This window comes from Astyanax mexicanus, chromosome 5, assembly GCF_023375975.1.
Source record: "Astyanax mexicanus isolate ESR-SI-001 chromosome 5, AstMex3_surface, whole genome shotgun sequence".
In the NCBI taxonomy this organism is placed as follows: domain Eukaryota; kingdom Metazoa; phylum Chordata; class Actinopteri; order Characiformes; family Acestrorhamphidae; genus Astyanax; species Astyanax mexicanus.
In genome coordinates, this window is record NC_064412.1 from 38294927 (window position 1) to 38315065 (window position 20139).

The 20139-nt window shown below is 40.2% G+C and overlaps 1 protein-coding gene across 1 annotated transcript in view; it reads left to right on the top strand.

Annotated features, from left to right (window-relative positions):
- htr2ab (5-hydroxytryptamine (serotonin) receptor 2A, genome duplicate b) overlaps positions 1–20044 on the top strand; it is a 32057-nt gene extending 12013 nt beyond the window's left edge. Inside the window, exons 3-4 of the mRNA XM_007248898.3 lie at positions 14627–14827; positions 16180–20044. Of these exons, the coding sequence (XP_007248960.2) occupies positions 14627–14827; positions 16180–16991 (1013 nt within the window). The 3' untranslated portion in view covers positions 16992–20044. The remainder of the gene's footprint in view (positions 1–14626; positions 14828–16179) is intronic.
- The last annotated feature ends 95 nt before the right edge of the window (positions 20045–20139 follow it).

A 20139-nucleotide genomic window follows, 5' to 3' on the forward strand; every position in this document is an offset into this window, starting at 1 on the left:
CCTGCAGTATTTCATCCCTTCAGCTTGAATATTTCTGCAGATTTTCCGGTTGGGGTGGAGTGTTGATGGTGCATCAAAGAGCATCCCACGCATTTTTGATCAGCGGTAGGTCTAAGGATGTAACTGGCCATGGTGTAGCATCTGTGTCTTTAAGGCAAGCTCTAGCGATGGCAGAAGTAGGCGGGCGAGCATTGTCCTGTTAAAACAGTGCACTGGAGTATGCATTCAGAAAAGGTAGGGTCACTGGTTGCAGGAACGTATCAATGTAACCTTAGTTTGTTGAAATTCAGGTGATCTGGCATCGTGTGAAATTCCATCTGACACCCATGACACCAGGCCTTCTGGTTGTGCGATTCAAGCTATTCGGGTGCCTAATACACAATAATTCAGTATGTCAAATCAATGGTTTATGCAAAACCAAATATGCATTTTTCAAGTTTGACCTCCCATTACTCCAAAATGCTACAGTAAAATAACCTGATACTTATACTGTTAATAGTACGGGAAGGAATATTTAAGAATATATGGTGTCATTTGATAACACTTTGATTTGCTGGTTTTGTAGGACTCCAAAATTTGGTTTATGCAAAACCTAATAGACATTTTTCTTAAGTTTTACTTCCCATTACTCCAAATTGCCACATTGAAATTGCTTAAAACATACACCTTTGATACATGACCATGATATCTTTACGAATTAAGTGTTGTGATATGATAAGCCTTAAAGGGATAGTTCTGTATTTTTGACATGAGTCTGTATGGCATCATCATAACCAGTGTCGTGCATCCACACTGACTTACCCCCCACAGCGTCCTGTGAGCCGAGTTCTTGTCCAGTTTAGGTCAAAGCGAAAGTAGTCCGGCATGTTTGCTGGGGTCAGGAAAATAACTCCTTTTTCTTCCCAAAGCAGTACGTGTTCAAAAGAGTGATTTATTTACATCACAAAAAACTAACCCTGCAAAAGTCACGCCTCGTAAATCACTTGGGTCCTACTTTCTCTCGTTCCATATCAATGCGCGCAGCGCTGCAACCTGACAGCTAGCCTACGTGTTTGGGTCGCTTTGTTTACTTCTCGCCTTGAGAACATGTCTGACTACGAGAGTGACGAGGAAAACATTGATCACCGCTCAGAGCCACGGGGATATCTTTATGAACCCGAGTATACAGATGTTGAACTTCGCCAAATGGAATTAGCTTTTTTATTTTTTCCACTTTTGTGTCCACATGGATGCCCAGCGCTAGTACCCAAAGTTTCCTCAGAGCAACATCAGTCACAGGAAAACGATGAAAACTTTGCGGAGAATCAGCCACATCTTTGTTGCTACAGCCTGGATAGTCACAAGTCCGCACCATTTTAACACACACACACACACCTAGCTTTATATATATATGTGTTTACAAAGCTTATAAAAGCCAATAGACTTCTCCCTAAAGTTAGCTCGTTTGCGTTGCTAGTCTGAACACAGCTGCTAAGCACTGCCAAAACACAGAACAAGTTGACGCGTGCGCAGCTCGCTGTCAGAATGACGCGCACTGATACAAAATGAGAGAAAGTAGGACCCAAGTGATTTACGAGGTGTGACTTTTGCAGGGTTAGTTTTTTGTGATGTAAATAAATCACTCTTTTGAACACGTACTGCTTTGGGAAGAAAAAGGAGTTATTTTCCTGACCCCAGCAAACATGCCGGACTACTTTCGCTTTGACCTAAACTGGACAAGAACTCGGCTCACAGGACGCTGTGGGGGGTAAGTCAGTGTGGATGCACGACACTGGTTATGATGATGCCATACAGACTCATGTCAAAAATACCGAACTATCCCTTTAAGGCAATTTTCCTACATTTGCCATCCCATTAATTCAAATGATTACAGTATTATTGCTTGAAACATACATAATAAATAATATTGCAATAACGAATAAGTGTTCTTCAAGACTTTTGATAATCCTTTGATTTCCTAAACCTGGTCAAATTATGTTTATTGAGCTGTAAAATCCTGTTTCTATTCCACATTCAGTCTTTGCATGAGAAGCGTGAGCAGTTTCTTCCCCAGCTCCGCTGTGCACGCGGCAACTGTAATAAACTGGTTAGACGCGCACTCCAACTTTCACACAGAATATTCATCTTTTTCTCAAGCAAATATGTCACTTTTGTATTGCTTATATCTATTAACATGTTATTATGATTACTATTATTATGATGATTTTCACAAGCCTGATTTAAAAAAAAAACTGTGAGAACTAGACAGCTGGTTCAGAACATGCCCAAAACATAAGGCATGTCCTGTGGGGAGTTTCCTGTGTTTAATGGATGGTACCCACCAAAAGTGCTCCAAGAAATGACAGCCGGAGAGCCAGTGACAGGGTTACTCAGTGTTCAGTGTAAAATGCTACAGTATGTAGACTTACGTTGCTTTAATTAAAGTAAGTCTTTCTCATTCTCACCAACATGGCTGTGAAATCGTGATCATGAGGAATAATGATGCAATCCATGCGATGAGTGGATGGTGTTTTTGGGTGCATAATGAGTGTGTTTTGGCCGTGTGGAGTGGCTGGAATTAGCCCGGGTGTGTTCTCGTGAGGGCGGGGTAATCCCTCCCCTCCTTCCCCCTATCGCTTTGATGTTGGATTAATTAAGCTGTAATGATGCTCCTCTGTACTATCTGAGCGTGAGGAAGAGGAATGATACTGACACTTCTGATTTGATCATCTGAATAATTTGGCCTGTGGATGGAAAAAAAAAGCCACTTCCAGAGAAACCGTGCCAAATGTTATCGGGATGATGAGAGATGGGCTGAAGTGACCTACTGACAGATTTGCCTTAACGGTCCACATGCATAATACATCGGCTGTCTTGCCCAGTTTCATAGGAGGCGCTGCTGTGGTTCTTGATCACGTTAAGATAGGGGATATTAAACGTGAACAGCTGCTTTATATGAAGGTCATGCAGTCACGCTTCACAGCCGTGACACAGTGGAGCCATCGCACTAAATAAAAGCCTACACACCATCAGGCAGTATTCTCACTTCTGCCCACGGTGCTCCTCTCTATTCACTGCCCTGACTATCATTATTCCTTTTCCTGTCCGCTGTGACTGTCGCTATACTTCTCCATGTCTTTCTTAACATTCACAACACTACTCTATGGTTTGGCTCACACTGACTAGCTGACTTCATCTCAGTTATACATGAACTTAAAAAATAAAAATAGTTATTTTACAAATTATTACAAATACAGAAATGTAAACTATTACATTGTTATTTAAACACATTATTTAATACATTATTCACAAATACATTCATTTATTTTGTGGACATGTTATTCATATATGTTTTTTTATGTGGGATTTTTTAATACAATTATTATAAGTAGTTAAATAGCACTGTGTATTTTTCAAGATATTTTCTCAAGCTGTTAAAGATGTTTTTAATCACTTTCATTATTTATTTAGCTATTTTCAAAAACATATCAAGCTGTTAATAAACCCTAAGCCATATTTTATCCATTTTTAATTAAAATGTGTTCATTTGAAGTAAAAGGTAATTCCTGCTTAAAGGTCTCATTCCATTGTTTTTAAATTCATTTTAAAATGTCTAGTTGTGGTCTCTAGTATAAATGAATGCAATGTGAGCTGTTTTTTGTAAAAAAGAGTAGGTTTTTCTGTTCACTTGTTACTAATTAGTGGTCTTTGAAGAAAGGCAGAATTTGTCTCTTGCTTATGAATATTCATACATGCAAACATATTGCCTCTGATTGGCTAACAGCACTGCAGCAGAGAACACTACCTGCCTTCCCCTCACAGTCAATTTTGCAGCTCTAAAAACTCAAAGGACAAAATGTTTTCAGAGATACAGCCTTAGATGTAAATATATAGCTCTGAGTACTAGCTAAAGTCAACCCTTAAACTTAACGTCAGACGGCCGAAAGAAATGTTATCAGTGCTGCGGGGAGAGCGGAGGTGTTGGTGAAGAAGGTGACGTTTATTCACGTATCAATCTGTGCATGTGAGGCCTTTCAGGGACAGATTTGTTCACAGTACACACAGATACAGCTCACTTACATTTGTGAATGTGAACCGTCTAGACAGCCAAATCCGATCTGATCAAAAAATCTGATTTGAGCAATGTGGCTTGTAGTGTGAACGTAGCCAAAAAGGCTTGAGCACATGCTGTAAATTGATCAATGTATGATGATAAAATAGTGATTGATTAATCTATCCATCCATCCATCTTCATATTTGCTTCCCACAGACACACAGACACCTGGAGAACACAGACCAGGACGAGGTTCAAACCCACAACTTCAGGGCCCAAAGATGTGTGGCACACACACACACACACACACTACCATCTGCTCTAGTAATGTTTTATAAACCAGCAGATCTCCTTTAGAACTTTAGTACGAAACTTTCAGCCAGCACACCACAATCATTATATGCGAATTAGTATGTGTGCCTCGTTAAAAGTTAATTACTTGAGTCTGTCCTCGTTAATGTGTTGGAGCCAATCCACTGCGTTGTGAGGTGGAGTGGGTCTAAGTAGCTGTATTTGGCAGAGGGCCAACATAATTCCATGATTGCATAATTCCACTTTATAACTTTAATGTCCTCCTGCTAAGCGTTGAGTGGGTGTGTCAAAATGTTTAGGGCTGCATGTCCATCACTATTTCCTCTCACTCTTCCCTGACTCGTCTTTGAACAGTATGTTCATATCTCTCAGAGAGATATTTCTATATCAGTAGGGATGGACAATATGACCTAATGATATTACTGAAAAGATAAATTACACTATTAAAAGCATTTGAAAGAATATTATGGATATCATTCATTTTATAAATTTAAAGGGGCATTAAACCTCCTGATTTTTGCTGCAAGCTCAAATAAAAAAGCTAAAAAATACAAGGGGTAGTTTGGCTGGGGCACTGAGTGATGTATGGGTTTAGAGGCAGGGCAGGAGGGAGAGCTAATTGGCTGATTAAGTTGCAGCAGCAGTGTGCCTCTGATAAAGGTGAGACACAGATGGTTGAACATCAGCATGGGGGTGGGATTATTGATTGACTGACCTGCATACCAAAGTGCACAGACACCTCATTTGCATCTATAGCACAGTTGAACCTTAGAGGGCGCTGCAGAGGCAGAAATTACCACAATAAAAGTATTTTTTTTAAAGGTTAGGAAATGTTTATAAACATTTTAAACAGGACTGGTATGTTTCATTACTAGGGTTTAGCAGCAGTAGTTAGAAGGGGACAAAATATTTTTATTAATTAGTGGCACAACCATTCATGCAAGGTTTAACATATTAATTGTAAAAACAGTGTGGTCTGGTGCGTTTGTTGGATGTAATTGGTCTCTACATTTTGTCAGTGTTTCCCAAATGAACAAAACAAACAAAACAGTATACCCCAAACCACCTAATTTAACAAAAGGCATTTTTTTTACGTTAACCTGCATTAATAATACTCCTCAACATGCTTTGTCTAATTACACATTCTCACCACAGAGGTCTCTAAATCAGCAAAATCCCAAAGTTAATTATTTCTTAAGTTCACTTTTACTCCACTCACTGATGTAAAGCAGCAAATCGTGCCGTTCCAACTTTACACAAGCTGAGTGACACATATACTGACACTGAAGTGAGAGGAGCATGTGCACTGAGGGGGAAGAATAATAATATTACTGTATTTTACACTAATATGATACAGCATTACATAGTTCTGGCGAAAGGGCCTTGTAAAGCTCCACCCATATTACACAGTGCAGTAGCAGCATTCCGGCACTGTGAATGTCAGATAAGCCATTCTTCCTGGTGCAGTCAGTGGAGCATCAATATGATTATTATTGGATTACTGTCAGGCTATTTTTAAAGGTCAGTTGCTACACTGACCGACTGCATGTTTCATGTAAAACAAATTGAATCAAGGCCTCTAAGTACAGTCTTGGTGCAAAGGTCTATTCACACCAATTCTTTTGGACAGAAAAAAAGCACATTAAGTTAAAAAAAAAAAAAGAAGACCTGTACATAGTGTGAAAAAGTGTTTGCCTCGTTATGATTTCTTATTTTTTTGCATGTTTGTCACTCTTAAATTGTAAAACCTAGTCAAAGACAAAACAAGTAAACACAAAATGCTATTTTTAAATGAAGGTTTTTATTATTAAGGGAAAAAAAATTAATCCAAACCTACGTGACTGACATGAAAAAGCTTCAAACTCTTTCTCTCCCTTAATAATAAAAACCTTCATTTAAAAACTGCATTTTGTGTTTACTTGTGTTGTCTTATTATTAATATTGTCTTTTACTCCACACAGATTAAAATGATTGGCTGTGTATTTTGTGAGCTTACTGTGTTCTTCAAGTGTTCCAATGTGTTTAAATCAGGCTGGCCAATCAGCGCCATTTTCATATATTTGCAGTCTATACAAAGCTAAGGCTTTGGAAGTATGGCAAGTTCTTTTTTTACAGAGACTTCATTAAGGTGTTTTTTAATTTACAAATTGTATACAAAAAGAGGTTTTAATGAGTGTCCTAGTTTGTTCACATTCCACAAAGAGAGCAGAAGGGGACATAGAGCAGAGAAACAGAAAGAGTGGACATTTATGAGCACAGAGCACACAAGGTGAAAAAAGGATCTCTATGTTTCTATGCCAATGATTTTAGTGTGGACAGACTTTAATGCCCTGTCCAGAGACAGGAATCCTGATGTTCCTGGCAGCCAAAGACTGTTATTTCTTTGATGAAGGCCTTGAAACATGGGCCGCAGTGCCTTGTTTTTGGTTAAATAAAGAAGTTAATTTTTGGCCCAGAGTAAGTAAGTGTTGCACCTTTCTTTCCAAATTTTAACCACCTTCTTCACCCCTAGAAATTGGTTATTTTCATGTCCCTGATGTAATGATCTTATATAACAGTGTCAAAATAATTGAATTCATGCGGAACTGGGAACACGTTTGGGAACGCTCTGCCATGCTGAAGAGAATGTGATGTACTCGCGGATCCTCCTATTGTTTCTCTTCTTCTCCACAGAGTTACTGAAAGGATGCAATGAGCTCCATAGCTGTCCTCTAAATTCATCTCTTCCTTAACATTGCCTTCACACACGATCTCTCCGGGTGCATAATCTCCTCAGTTCAAAGAATAAAAGAGTCAGAGTCAGAGTTGGGTTTCTAACCCTCCTCCTGCCCCACTCCTCCCCAGCCCCGGCCCAGACGCTTCCTCCTCTGTTCAGCAGTGCAGTGTACTAATCCTCGTTAGACTTCAGTGCTTGTTTTGTCAGCAAGGAAAAGCGACCCCGTCTCAGATGATGAATCATCTCCGGGGGTTCGTAGAGAAGGCATTTATTTCAGATCCACAGGCCGCGCGCCGTGTGATGTAATCTGCTCTGACAAAATAGAAGCATGCATCAGCAATTTTTAAGATATTACTCCTTTCTTTTCCCGCAATCTGGAGTCTAACTCTTTAAAGTTTGCAGCCTAGACAGTTTCTCCTGGTGTTTTACAGACACTAATTTGCACTGGGAATAATTACACTCAAGTTGTGTTTATTTGCCTTGAAATGTTCTGGAACAGCAGGGCACAAATTAATGTGGGGTAAAATACAATATAACATAAGCTGCATCCGAAAATACCACTGAACCAGTGTGTATACTTTACAGTTCCGCTATATTGTAGTGGGGTCAATATAAACATGCAAAGGTGTCAAATTAGTATTGAAATTCATTACTCAGGTAGCAGAACCTAGTTGCAGGGTTTAAAAAATACTTTGTATAAGTTAAAGTATCTTAAAGTGGGGGGGTCTTGATGGATTATGGAGCGAGGTGTGTGTGCTCTAACAGTGATACTGCACTGTGATTGTTGAGGGGGGGAGACTGACGCTGTCTACTGCTCTCAGGGATTATTTCACACGCAGCGCCATGCGCAGTGCCCTAGTGCATGTAAATTTAATGGTCCAATGAAGGTAATTTCAAAACCAGGACATTTTCTCACTTTAAAAAAAAAAAACAGGACGCCTGGGACAGGACGTGAAATACGAGAAATACGGACGCTTGGTCACCCTAATGTAAAGGTAAAAAAAGTGCCTTTAAAAAGAAAAGCTTAGGCCGCCCAGGAGCCTATAGTGCACTATAGACTCACTTTATCCTCTGCAGAGATTTATATATATGTTAGGTCCTATATATGGACATATATGGACCTATATATGTTAGGTCCTACTTATCCAAAACAACTTTAACAGAGGTTAAACTGCTGTAAGTGTTTCCCTCAAGAGCAGCACCTGTCTGTAGTTAAGGGAAAACACGAACTAGCAAGAATTAAGTGTGAAATTAGTTTATGTCTGTGTATTTAGGTTAAAATGATTGTTTGGTTTAAATAAAACAAAATTATACAAATTATAATTATCACAACAGTGACATCACAACCTTCATACTGTTTTACTTTCAAGACACTTCCTGCATTTTCAGGAATTAATAACATTTGACATTTTAAACATCATTATTTTTTATTCATTCCAGTTAACCCCTGCGATAAACTAAACTATAGCACTTGTAGTTTAGTTGTGATATAAGACACATTTTCACACCAGGGCCAATGACTGACAAGTGATGACAAGATAAGAGCACTTTAAAATGAGCTATACATCTTCATGACATTTGGGATCTCTGACATGACACACTTGATAATATCATTATTCACTTCAATACAACTGGGACTGTACAATCACACAGTGATAAATAAGTGTGACTAGTGAGAGGGTCACAGGTTGTGAGCAAGCTAACAGATACAGTGTGATGTAGATCAGGACCGTTTCATCTCTCGCTCAAAAAAAAAAGGTTTGATTGTTGTTCTAAGAAGAACCACTTTTGGTTCCTTAAAGAGCTTGTTTCTGTAAAATAAAAATAAAGCATTAAGAATTTTTTTTCATATCATTCTCCTCCTTTACAAATTCGGAATGAACGTAATACTTCTGTAGCATCAGTTAAAGAACCTTTTATATCACGTCTTTATTGGAGGAGCAACCAACAAGACACTTCCCAGTTAACTGAACATGTCCTCTCACTGTATTGGAGTCTATATTAGACAACTCTATCGATATACTTTTTATAACCGAAACCTGGCAGCAAACTGGTGATTATTATTCTCTGAATCAGGCTACCCCCCCTAATTATAAGTACATCTGTAAACCTCGTTCCTCTGGTAGAGGCGGTGGTCTTGCGGTTATTTTTAACAACAAGATCACTGTTACTGAAGTAAGCATTACATCTGCTAATTCCTTTGAATGTCTCACTATTAAATTACCTGGCTCTGTCACTGCAATACTAGTCTATCGTCCACCCAAACCTAATCCATTATTCCTGCCCGAGCTGTCTGAACTGCTCACTCTTGCTGGCACAATTTCTGCCCGCTTGTTGCTGGTCGGTGACTTTAATATCCATGTTTCAACCCATGACTGCAAAGCTGCCTCTGATTTTCTGTCTGTCCTCGAGTGCTTCTCTTTTACACAACATGTACACTTTCCCACACATGACAAAGGTCGGACCCTTGACTTAGTCTGTACCTCCTCGCTGCCTGTTCTCAACCCTCACTCTCTATTGTTTCCACTCTCTGATCATAAACTTATCCTGTTTACTGTCCCTCTGATCTTCCCCCGCCGCTCCACCAAAAAATTTATCTCTTTCCGTAAGACTCAGTCTATTGATCCTTCTTTTCTTAATCAATCTATTTCTTCCATCTTTCCTGTTACCTCTGCCCCATCCTCTCCTGAATCACATGCACTGCTGCTAAATTCTGCCCTTAATGAATCCCTGAATATACTAGCCCCCCTGAAAACAAAAATGGTGACCTTTCCTACCTACTCCCCCTGGTATACTGCAGATCTACGTAGCATGAAACAGGTTGGTCGTCAGCTAGAACGTCTCTTCAAAAAAACAAAACTTACTGTTCACGCGAATGCATATAAGCAACATCTGTCTGCATATAGAGATGCTGTTAGTGCTGCTAAGACAACCTACTTTTCTGACCTCATTAACAGTCAGCATAGAACAAACTCTCGGCACCTCTTCTCAACAGTTGATAAGCTATTTAAAAGTCCAGACAGCACTCTTGTACCCTCTCCAGCCCTTTGTAACACTTTCCTACACTTCTTCGACTCCAAAATAGCAAATATTCATAGATCCCTGATCTCTGCTTCTTCTGGACCCCCCTCTCACTCCTCTCATACTACCAACCTCTCTCATTTTAACATTTCTTCCGCCTCTCTTGCTGCCTTTAACAGTATTGACTCTTCCTTTATCGCTAATATTGTAATGTCTTCTAAGACCACAACATGTGCTCTAGATCCACTCCCCACCAACTTAACTAAAGCCTGCGTACCTGCCTTGCTCCCCCACCTCACTGTTCTCATCAATCAATTACTTCTCCTTGGTCAGGTTCCATCTGTTTACAAAACGGCTGCAGTCACTCCTATACTAAAGAAACCTGGTCTCGACCCTTCTGACCTCAACAACTATCGCCCTATTTCCAATCTCCCCTTCCTGTCTAAAGTCCTTGAAAGAACTGTGGCCTGCCAATTGCAACATTATCTTGAATCACAAAACCTATTTGAACCCTTTCAATCTGGTTTCCGACCCTTCCACAGTACTGAAACGGCATTGGTCAAGGTTATTAACGATTTACTGGTAGCTGCTGATGCTGGTGCTCTAAACATTCTTTTGCTACTAGATTTAAGTGCTGCATTTGACACAATTAACTACTCTATCCTTCTATCTCGACTCTGTGAACTTGGCATCGTTGGCACTGCCCTGGACTGGTTCTCATCTTACCTAACTGACAGAAAACAATTTATTTCATTGGCTGGCTATTCCTCCCATACCTCTGTGATTAAACACGGAGTACCACAAGGATCAGTCCTTGGACCTCTCCTGTTCATCATCTATATCCTTCCTCTTGGGCCTCTGTTGCGTCACTTTAACCTAGACTTCCACTGTTATGCGGACGACACCCAAATTTATCTTAGCACTAGTTCTATCAATAACCCACCCACTACTCATTTAGAAAGCTGTCTCTCTGCGATCCAGAACTGGATGAAGGACAATTTTCTCATGCTAAACAGTAATAAGACCGAGCTCATCCTAATCAGCACTAAAGCAGTCCTGAATCAAACTCCTACTCTCTCTCTCAACTTTGGCGGTACAGTAATCTCTCCCTCTACCCAAGTCCGAAATTTGGGCGTTCTTCTAGATTCCACTCTCTCTTTTACAGCTCACATCAACTCTGTGGTGAAAACTGCATTCTTTCATCTGCGCAGAATAGCTAAAATTCGACGATCCCTTACTCAGTCCACTGCTGAAATACTCCTTCATGCTTTTATTTCCAGCAGACTAGATTACTGTAACTCCTTGCTTGCTGGCATTAGTTCTTCCTCTATCCATAAACTCCAGATGGTACAAAACGCAGCTGCCCGTTTACTCACTCACACTCGCACCCATGAACACATTACACCTGTTCTCCAAAATCTTCACTGGCTCCCTGTTAAATACAGGATTCAATTCAAGATTCTCTTACTTACCTATAAGGCATTAAATAATCTTGCACCTCCTTATCTGTCAAACCTCCTTCTTCCTTACAGACCATCTCGATCCCTTAGGTCTGCTACTGCTGGACTTCTTAAAGTCCCAGCCTCTAAACTCCGTGGCTTTGGTGATCGGGCTTTTTCCAGACTTGCTCCTCAACTATGGAATTCTCTCCCATCTGCGGTCAAACAATCCTCCTCTCTTTCCTTGTTCAAATCTACACTCAAGACTCTTTTCTCTTGCCTACGGCCTTCCCTCTGTTTAATGTACTATACCACTTATCCCTGCTGTCTGTTCTCGTACTATGTTGATTGTCTGTCACCACTTGTTTTGTAATGTTTCTATTTGTTTTCACAAATGATGACTGTAAGCGTCTTTGGGTTTTAGAAAAGCGCTATATAAAAATAAAGTATTATTATTATTATTATTATTGGAGAATCCTATACAGTACTGTATCCCATTTAACTTTGAGACACTGTCTAGTAGGGATGGCATAGATTATGTAAGAAAATGAGGGAGCCCACAATTGAGTCCTAAATTTATAGGGTAAACAGATCTAAACGGCAAAAAACTCAAATTAAAAATTGTTCCAGAAATGCTTTTCATTTTAAAATGTAGAATGGTGTATTTTTCCAAAAATCAAAGAAAACTTTTTCTATTGCAAATGGGTTTTGAGTAACAGAAAGGCAAGAAATAATTGTTACTGTGTGCTGACTGGGTGGTGAGCTGATAATAATTAGATTGCAGTTCCTGCAGAAACTGCAAGTGTGATTGTGAGTGCTGATTTGTGGCTGGTTGCTATGGTATCCGTGTTGATTGCTATGTGATTGCTATAGTGCCCATGGTGGTTGCTATGTTGTTTCTAAGTGGTTGCTAAGGAATTACTAGGTGGTTGCTAAGGTGTTGCTACATTATATGTGACGGTTGCTACAGTGTTGCTAAGTGGTTGCTAGGTTGTTGTTAAGGTGTTGCTATGGTATCCGTAGTGGTTGCTATATTTTGTTGCTAAGTGGTCGCTAGTGTGTTACTAGGTGGTTGCAAAGTAATGTATTCACAAAAATCAGATTGTGATGGGTTTGCACATTGCTGCACAACTTTGCGCAACAGACAGTACTGGAGCACTGGCTGGCGTGCAGGGGTGTCCAAACTTTTGACCAGTAGCTGCTTTATCCCATAGCTGCCCCATAGACACACAGAACTGGAGAGCAGGGGACACAAGGTAAAGAATTAGCTTGTGTGTGAGATAAAATGTTGTGCGCCCAATTATTCTAATATTTTCTAAAAGAACATGGCAAGTTCAATAGTCCTTCCAAATTTTGTCTTCATATCTTAAAAATTGAGACATACATGGGCTTGTAAATTTCTCCCCATGCGTTTTCAGTGGGCAAAAAAAACTGACATTAACGAAGTTTTAAACGAAATACGTATGTATGATCAAAAAGCTGTATGTAAGGCCTCCATTCCTGAAAAGGATGCACGTTTTAGCAAAGTCGATCTCAAAATAAAAATCCGAAGGAATAAGAAGAAGAAGAAAAAGAAGACAAATTAAAAGTGAGTAAGCAGTAAGTTTCCTACACCTTCAAAAGACTCTTTGAAACTGGAGAACTCTGAAACAGGAAGAATCAGGTCTGGCTAAGTCACATGGCAAAGCCTTTAGCTGAGCTGCTTAACACTGGACTAAAGCCCTATCCAGACTAGTTTCTCAGGGGGTCCTGGTGATATGTTCTCATTTTATGGGGGGGTCCGTCCAGATTGACCATGTACGTGTTTTTCTCAGACGTCCTCTGAGAAAATTACAGGCTGAATTACCTACTGTTTTTCACTGAATTCTGTGGTCCTCCGATAATTTTAGTCTGGACGCACATCTTTTTTTGTCCCCTCGCGTTTAATAAAATAGCTATTTGTCCACTGCCACGCACCGTGATTACACTTTGGGTGCGCATTTCCACAGAGATCCACGCAAACATGACAGCGAGTGGAAAATGAAGGAGCTACTAACGTTATGTCATGTGACAGAGAAAGCCAAAAAAAACTACTGGTCCTCCTGTTTTTTCAATTGCAGTCTGAATATAAGAGTTTTATCGCTGAGTAGAAGTGTGAAATATTTTTCACAGACGTCCCTCTGAGGAACTAATCTCTTCCGGATAGGGCTTAAGTCTTAGTTTCAGCACTAAAGAGAAGATTTAGAAGTCTGACAGGTGAAGTGCAGTAATAAAGTCATTGCTAAGATGAGAAAAAAAAAACAAAAAAAAAAACAGCTTGTCTAGGCTGTGACGCACTGCTACTAAACTACTAAAAAATAGGGGTATTCTAAAACTTTTGACCGGTAGTGTATAGGTATATATATTTCTTAATATTAAGAAATTAAGTTTTAAAGATGTTTTTATACATTTAGCTATTTTCATAAAAAAAATGTAAGCTATTTAAACAGAGAATTTCCGGTCCACCATGTCCCTTTAAGAAAGTAAACTTTGATATCAGTGCCATCACAACCTTCATACTGCTTTATTTTCAATGGAGTATAAAAACATTAATTTTACTTAATATTTCTCATATTGTTCCATACTTACACTAGCTGTCATTGTAAAATACTGAGGTACTTAAAATCATTTTAGAAAATCAACATGTTTCTTTTTTTTCTGCCCTGTTGTGTAGCTCGTCAAGCAAAAAAAAAAAAAAGATTAAGCTGGGAAATAAAACTTCTAGTCTGAATATAGTCTGTATAGTCTTAGAAATATGATAAATTGTCAAAAGAATTAAATATTTATTTACAATTTTGAGGGCCAAAAAGCACAGTATTTTTTTAATAATGACAGAACAGAAGGCTAGATTACTGCACTTTGAATAAGACATGTCTGAGTGCTTTTTTGCCTCAGAATCTTGCCTGACTAGGCAGCATATCTTACGTTTCAGACACAGCTAGGGATAATGTCATTCTCAATATGCAAAGTGTACAACTTAAACAGAGCACCCTCAGCTGGACAACTTTAACTTTTGCGGTTTAGTGAGCCTTCCCTGACATGGCCTGTATTGATTTACTTGCAGTGATATTATTTCTGTGCTTCCAGATTACAGATGGCCCTTCCCATTTGTTCTGTGTCCTATCTGGATCTACCTGGACGTGCTGTTCTCCACGGCCTCCATCATGCACCTGTGCGCCATCTCTCTGGACCGCTACATCGCCATCCGCAATCCCATCCAGCACAGCCGCAGCAACTCCCGCGCCCGAGCCCGGGTCAAGATCGCTGCAGCCTGGACCATCTCTGTAGGTAAGCGTGGTCATGTCTTCTGCTTTACTCTTGCTGTAGTATAATTAGTGTAAGCTAGTGTTTGGTTTGGTGGTTTTGGTATATATTTTATATACATTCTTATCTCAATATCTTTCTTAGAGAATATAAAAGGGGGACAGATTATGCAAAACTCACTTTTTGTGTGTTTTTGTATTACCACTTGGGTCTGGCCTGCCCCTATAAACACTCAATCCATCCATTTACTGTGAATCAGTTATAAGAGTTTGGTGTCAGGAATCATAATCTTCTATTAGCTGTTTTAATGGCTTCCTTATTGTAACATCACAATAAAGAAACGTGCATAGAACCACCCTTCCAACAACCCCTCATTCATAACCCCCACCAGAGCCCCACCCTCTAGATTAGTTAAAGAAACACCATTTCGGTCTGCTTGTTGAGAACCTCAGATGGTACACAGCAGGACTAGCCAGCAGACTTCGTCTGATGGAGGGATCTGTGGCCAAGTCAGCAGATGAGGGAGATTTAAGTACTTTTAAATAATGAGTTTTGTGCTTCTGTCACAGTTGAGCATGAAGTAGCTTGTTCGTGTTTTGCCATTTAGCACAAGCTCACACTAACCTATACTAACATCAGCGTATACATGGCATGGCCAGCAACAGCTCATCTGCATAAAAGTGACAGAGCCCTTAAATGGCTCATTCTGAAGGGTACTGAAACTGGCAAGAAATCACTTTATGTGTGAGAGTGATTTTGTGCAAAGAACTTTATGAGCATGTTTTGTATAGCTCATAAACATATTCTAATTTGTTTAAAAAAAAAAGGTAAAATATTTCCCCTTGGGCCTGAAATGTTAAATATTTTTAAACCACTGCCAACTAGAGGTAGGCAACATTGTGATATTTTGTTAATTACTGATTGATTATCAGTTTATCATATAATATATGGACAAGACAATCATTGATGACCTCAGATTTGTTATTCTTAGCCAGGAGAGCCCATTAATGTGAATAAACTGATATGTCAACAAATTCTATTAGGAATATTTAAAAATGTATATATTTAAATTACAATGTTTGGAAGTTTATTGCTCTTTAAAAGGGTGTAAATGCAATTATTCTATAATTGTATTATCATTATACCAGTTGGCAAGTTGTGATTTCAAAATAATGGTAATATCATTTATAGCAGTTAGTTTGGGGCCATTATATTGTTGCTACATTCAATTGTCTATATTTTATTAAAAAAAAAAAATCAGATTTTAATACTCATGTCATCTTAATTTAAATTACATAATAATGGTAGATACTGGAAGAACAGATATAAAATGTTAAGCAGAAAGCCTCATGCTCTCTTTCACTCTCTTTCTCCAGGAATCTCCATGCCAGTTCCTGTCATTGGCCTCTACGATCACTCCAAAGTCTTTCACAATGGCAGCTGCCAGCTGAAGGAGGACAACTTTGTCCTAATTGGGTCCTTTGTGGCGTTCTTCGTGCCACTCATCATCATGGTGGTCACATATTTCTTGACCATCAGTGCCCTGCAGAGCCAAGTGACCATGTGCCTGGACCAGCTCATGGTGCGTCCCAAGTGGATGTTCATGTTGGAGCTGCTGCCGCGGGGCTCGCTGTCCTCGGAGCGCCTCTTCGGCCGGGGGTCCCTCTGTCGGGATTCTATTGTGGGAACCTCCAGACCTTTCGTCCGCCGCACCATGCAGTCCATCAGCAACGAGCAGAAGGCTTCCAAGGTCCTTGGTGTGGTGTTCTTCCTCTTCGTCATCATGTGGTGCCCGTTCTTTGTCACCAACGTCTTGCTGGTGGTATGCGACTCAGCTTGTGACCCTTCACTAATGATTGGGCTGCTGAACGTCTTTGTGTGGGTGGGCTACCTCTCGTCGGCTGTCAATCCACTGATCTACACACTGTTCAACAAGACGTACCGGGCGGCCTTCGCCCGCTACTTGCGCTGTCGCTACCGGGAGCAGAGGAGGCCGCTGCAGTTCATTCTGGTCAACACCATCCCTCCAATCGCTTTTGACTCCTCTAAACTCCCCCTCCAAGGAAACGTCTCTTTAAGACGGTCTACAGATGAAAGCGGGTCAGGTGACTCTCCCAGCACGACCCAGGCAGAACCTCTCAGTGTACAAAGCAGGTGGGAGGGAAACGAGAGGGTAAGCCACGTGTAAAATTGAAGACTTGTAGAACCAGCAGCAGTAGTACCAGACCTGCAGTTTCAGGGGCATTCTGTGCTTTTTAATCCTAATTTAATTGTATTTTGTACCATTGTCTCACAAATTTGGCAGGTCAAATTCATATAAAGTCAAAAGCTGGGTCCAGAAAACCCAAAAGTCCCCCTCTTCTCTGTGACCCAGAAACTGTTATTGTGGCACCATCTTGCTGCCTTCTCCTCCTGCTTAAAGTGTCTTCCAGCGAAGCATACACCAGAAAATCCTACCCAAGAAGTCTTTTAAGGGTTTTGGAGTGACATCACTGTGGGCACACAGAGCACACCGCTAGCTGCGGTTAGCGGCTAATGCCGCCAAAAGTGGTACACGGAGGAACCCCAAGTGTTCCAGTAAGCCAGAGTGATATTAACTAGCAATTCATCCCATGTAGCTTGTTTTAACACGGTAAATGTGCAGGCTACAGTCTGATAATACTCACCTCTGAATGGTAAAAGAGCTAGTGCTTAGTGCGGTTAGTGGCTAATGCTAATACCTCTTCAGTTTTGAGTCTCAGTGCTGGAGAACTAAACTGAAACTCCTGTATAACTCTGTACTTCAGCGGAGTGACTTTATTGCTCCTTACAACCTGACTGGTAAAATTCATACATAAGTTGCACCGGGTTATAAGGCACACTGACAATTATTGGGAAAACGAAAGAATTTTAAGTGTGCCTTACAGTGCGAAAAATATGATAGCATATGCAGCAGTGAGAGGAAATACAGAAGAAATTTACTCACATTTGTAAACAAACTCCTGCGCTGTCCTAACTCTGTTCACCGTGTTTTTATATCTGAGAGCTGGAACTCTGATATGGTGACGGGAGATGCATCATGGGAATGCCTTCACCGAGAAGGATACATCTCACTCTGCCTTTAGGATTGGGGTATAATAAGGATGCTGCCCATGAAGACATCATATGCTGCCTTCTTAATGGAGCAGTGGAGCAATGCTGCTTAGTATGGAACACAGCTATAGTATTGTCTTTGCAGTAAGTCCCAGTTTAAACATACACAATTAATACAGTTAAAAGGATGGCTGCTTGTACTATTGTACTATTGCACTGTTAGCCCAGCCAATCAGAAGTCTCGTAGAAAAATGTGTTTTGAGAAGGGGGTTAGTGCACTATAAGCCCCTGAGGTGCAGCCTAAGCTTGAGTTGATACTTCAGCTTCAGCTACAGAAGTCTTTTTAAACCCTAGTTTCTACACTTCTACTCGAGTAATGAATGAGAATTCTTTTGACACCTTTAAGAACATGTAATGTCCTGGAACTGCAGGTCTAGAACTGATGCCAGTACTCCAGAACTTTAAATGTAGTTATTTAGGAGTGGATGCTTTTAAGGAGATGGACATTTGCCCACTTACAATGCCAGCAATATGCACTAATGCCACATTCAGGAATCACTGAAACAGTGCCACAGCATTTCCAGTACTAAGACTGAGAGGACATTAGTAAATTATATTTTTTTTAAGTGGACACAATGCTACAGGACCCATTTATCAAATACAGAAACTGAAGAGGACAGGAACTGCAGTGATTCCATGTTTCTGTCCCAAGTTTTGGAATATAACACAAGCCGAGGAAGCAAGTTTAATTACCGGTATACTGCCTCATTATTTCTAGAGACTTTTATTGAGACCACTGAAGTTGTTTCTCGACATTTTTGTCTGTGCTGCCAGCTTAAGACTATGGATGTTCTGGCCTCGGTGGGAAAGCCTTCCATTCTGTCCATCAAACTTACTTTCTTTTGCATAAAATCTCCATCATGTTGTGCTTTCTAAAGGATTTTTAGAAACATTCTGATCTTCATCCATTATACATTTTCTGAGCATATAGGACATTTTTGTAGTTCTATAAATGCAGACTATAGTCCTTTTTTCACCCTGTTCCTCAATGGTCAGGACCACCACAGAGCAGCTATTATTTGGATGGTGGGATATTCTTAGCACTGCAGTAACACATTCGTATTGGTATTGGTACAAGTATATCAGACACAGCAGTGCTGCTGGAGTTTGTAAACACCGGTAACATCCTATGAAAAGCACCCTGTGATGAGCCTATGATGAAGGACTAGAGGATGACCAGCACAAACTGTGCAGCAACACATGAGCTTTTGTGTCTAACTCTACATAAGTGTGCAGCTAGCGAGAGTGGCTAAGGCTACGTTCACATTACAATCCACATTGCTCAAATCCGATTTTTTGCTCAGATCGGATTTGGCTTGACGGCTCACATTTACAAATGTAAGTGAGCTGTATTTGTGTGTAATGTGAATGAATCTGTCCCTGAAACACCTCACATGCGCACATTGATACGTATATAAGCGTCACTTTCTTCACCAACAACAAAAAACTGTCATATTTGAGAGACGACTCGTAGCTTTATAAAGAGAAATGGATGTGTTAGCAGCTCATATGTGGAGCCTCTTTTGCTCCAGTGGAGAGCAAACAGCTGGACCTAAAGTACATGCTCAGGTCGAGGAGGTGAAAAAAGGCCAGGCGGTTTGCTTTTGCTGTTTTTGCAGCTATAGCTTCACAGCTGCACCAAGAGATGTGGGTACGAGAGAGAATCATGTAGCGCCTTCAGCCTGGCAATGTGAATGTAGTATAGTATAAAAGTTTGAAAGTGAGCTTTCCAAACAGCGAGGTGTTTAAAAACTCCAGCAGCACTGCTGTATCTAATCCATTCATACAGCTCAACACAAACTAACACTCCACCACCATGCTAGTGTCACTGCAGCCATGAGAAAGACTCATTACCAAAATAATAGCTGCTTTGTAGTGGCTCTATGGGGTTCAGACCATTGAAGAACAGGGATGATGGACAAATGATGGATAATGGGTATAGAAACAAGTAGGTGGTCATGTTATGCTTGATCAATGTATATTAATGTTTTGTATATTAAAGTGGACACTACCCTGGGGAATAACTTTCCAAGATTTTACAGATTTTATCTCTTTTGGATTCAATGTGATATAATAAAGACTCATGTATAGTGTGATAAAATGTGTATATGTAAATAAACAGACCAGCCTGGATGGTAGCGTGCTCTTTCTGACCTAATTGTGGTCTGGCTAAGCTAACAGGAGAAAAACAGTCACTGAAAAGC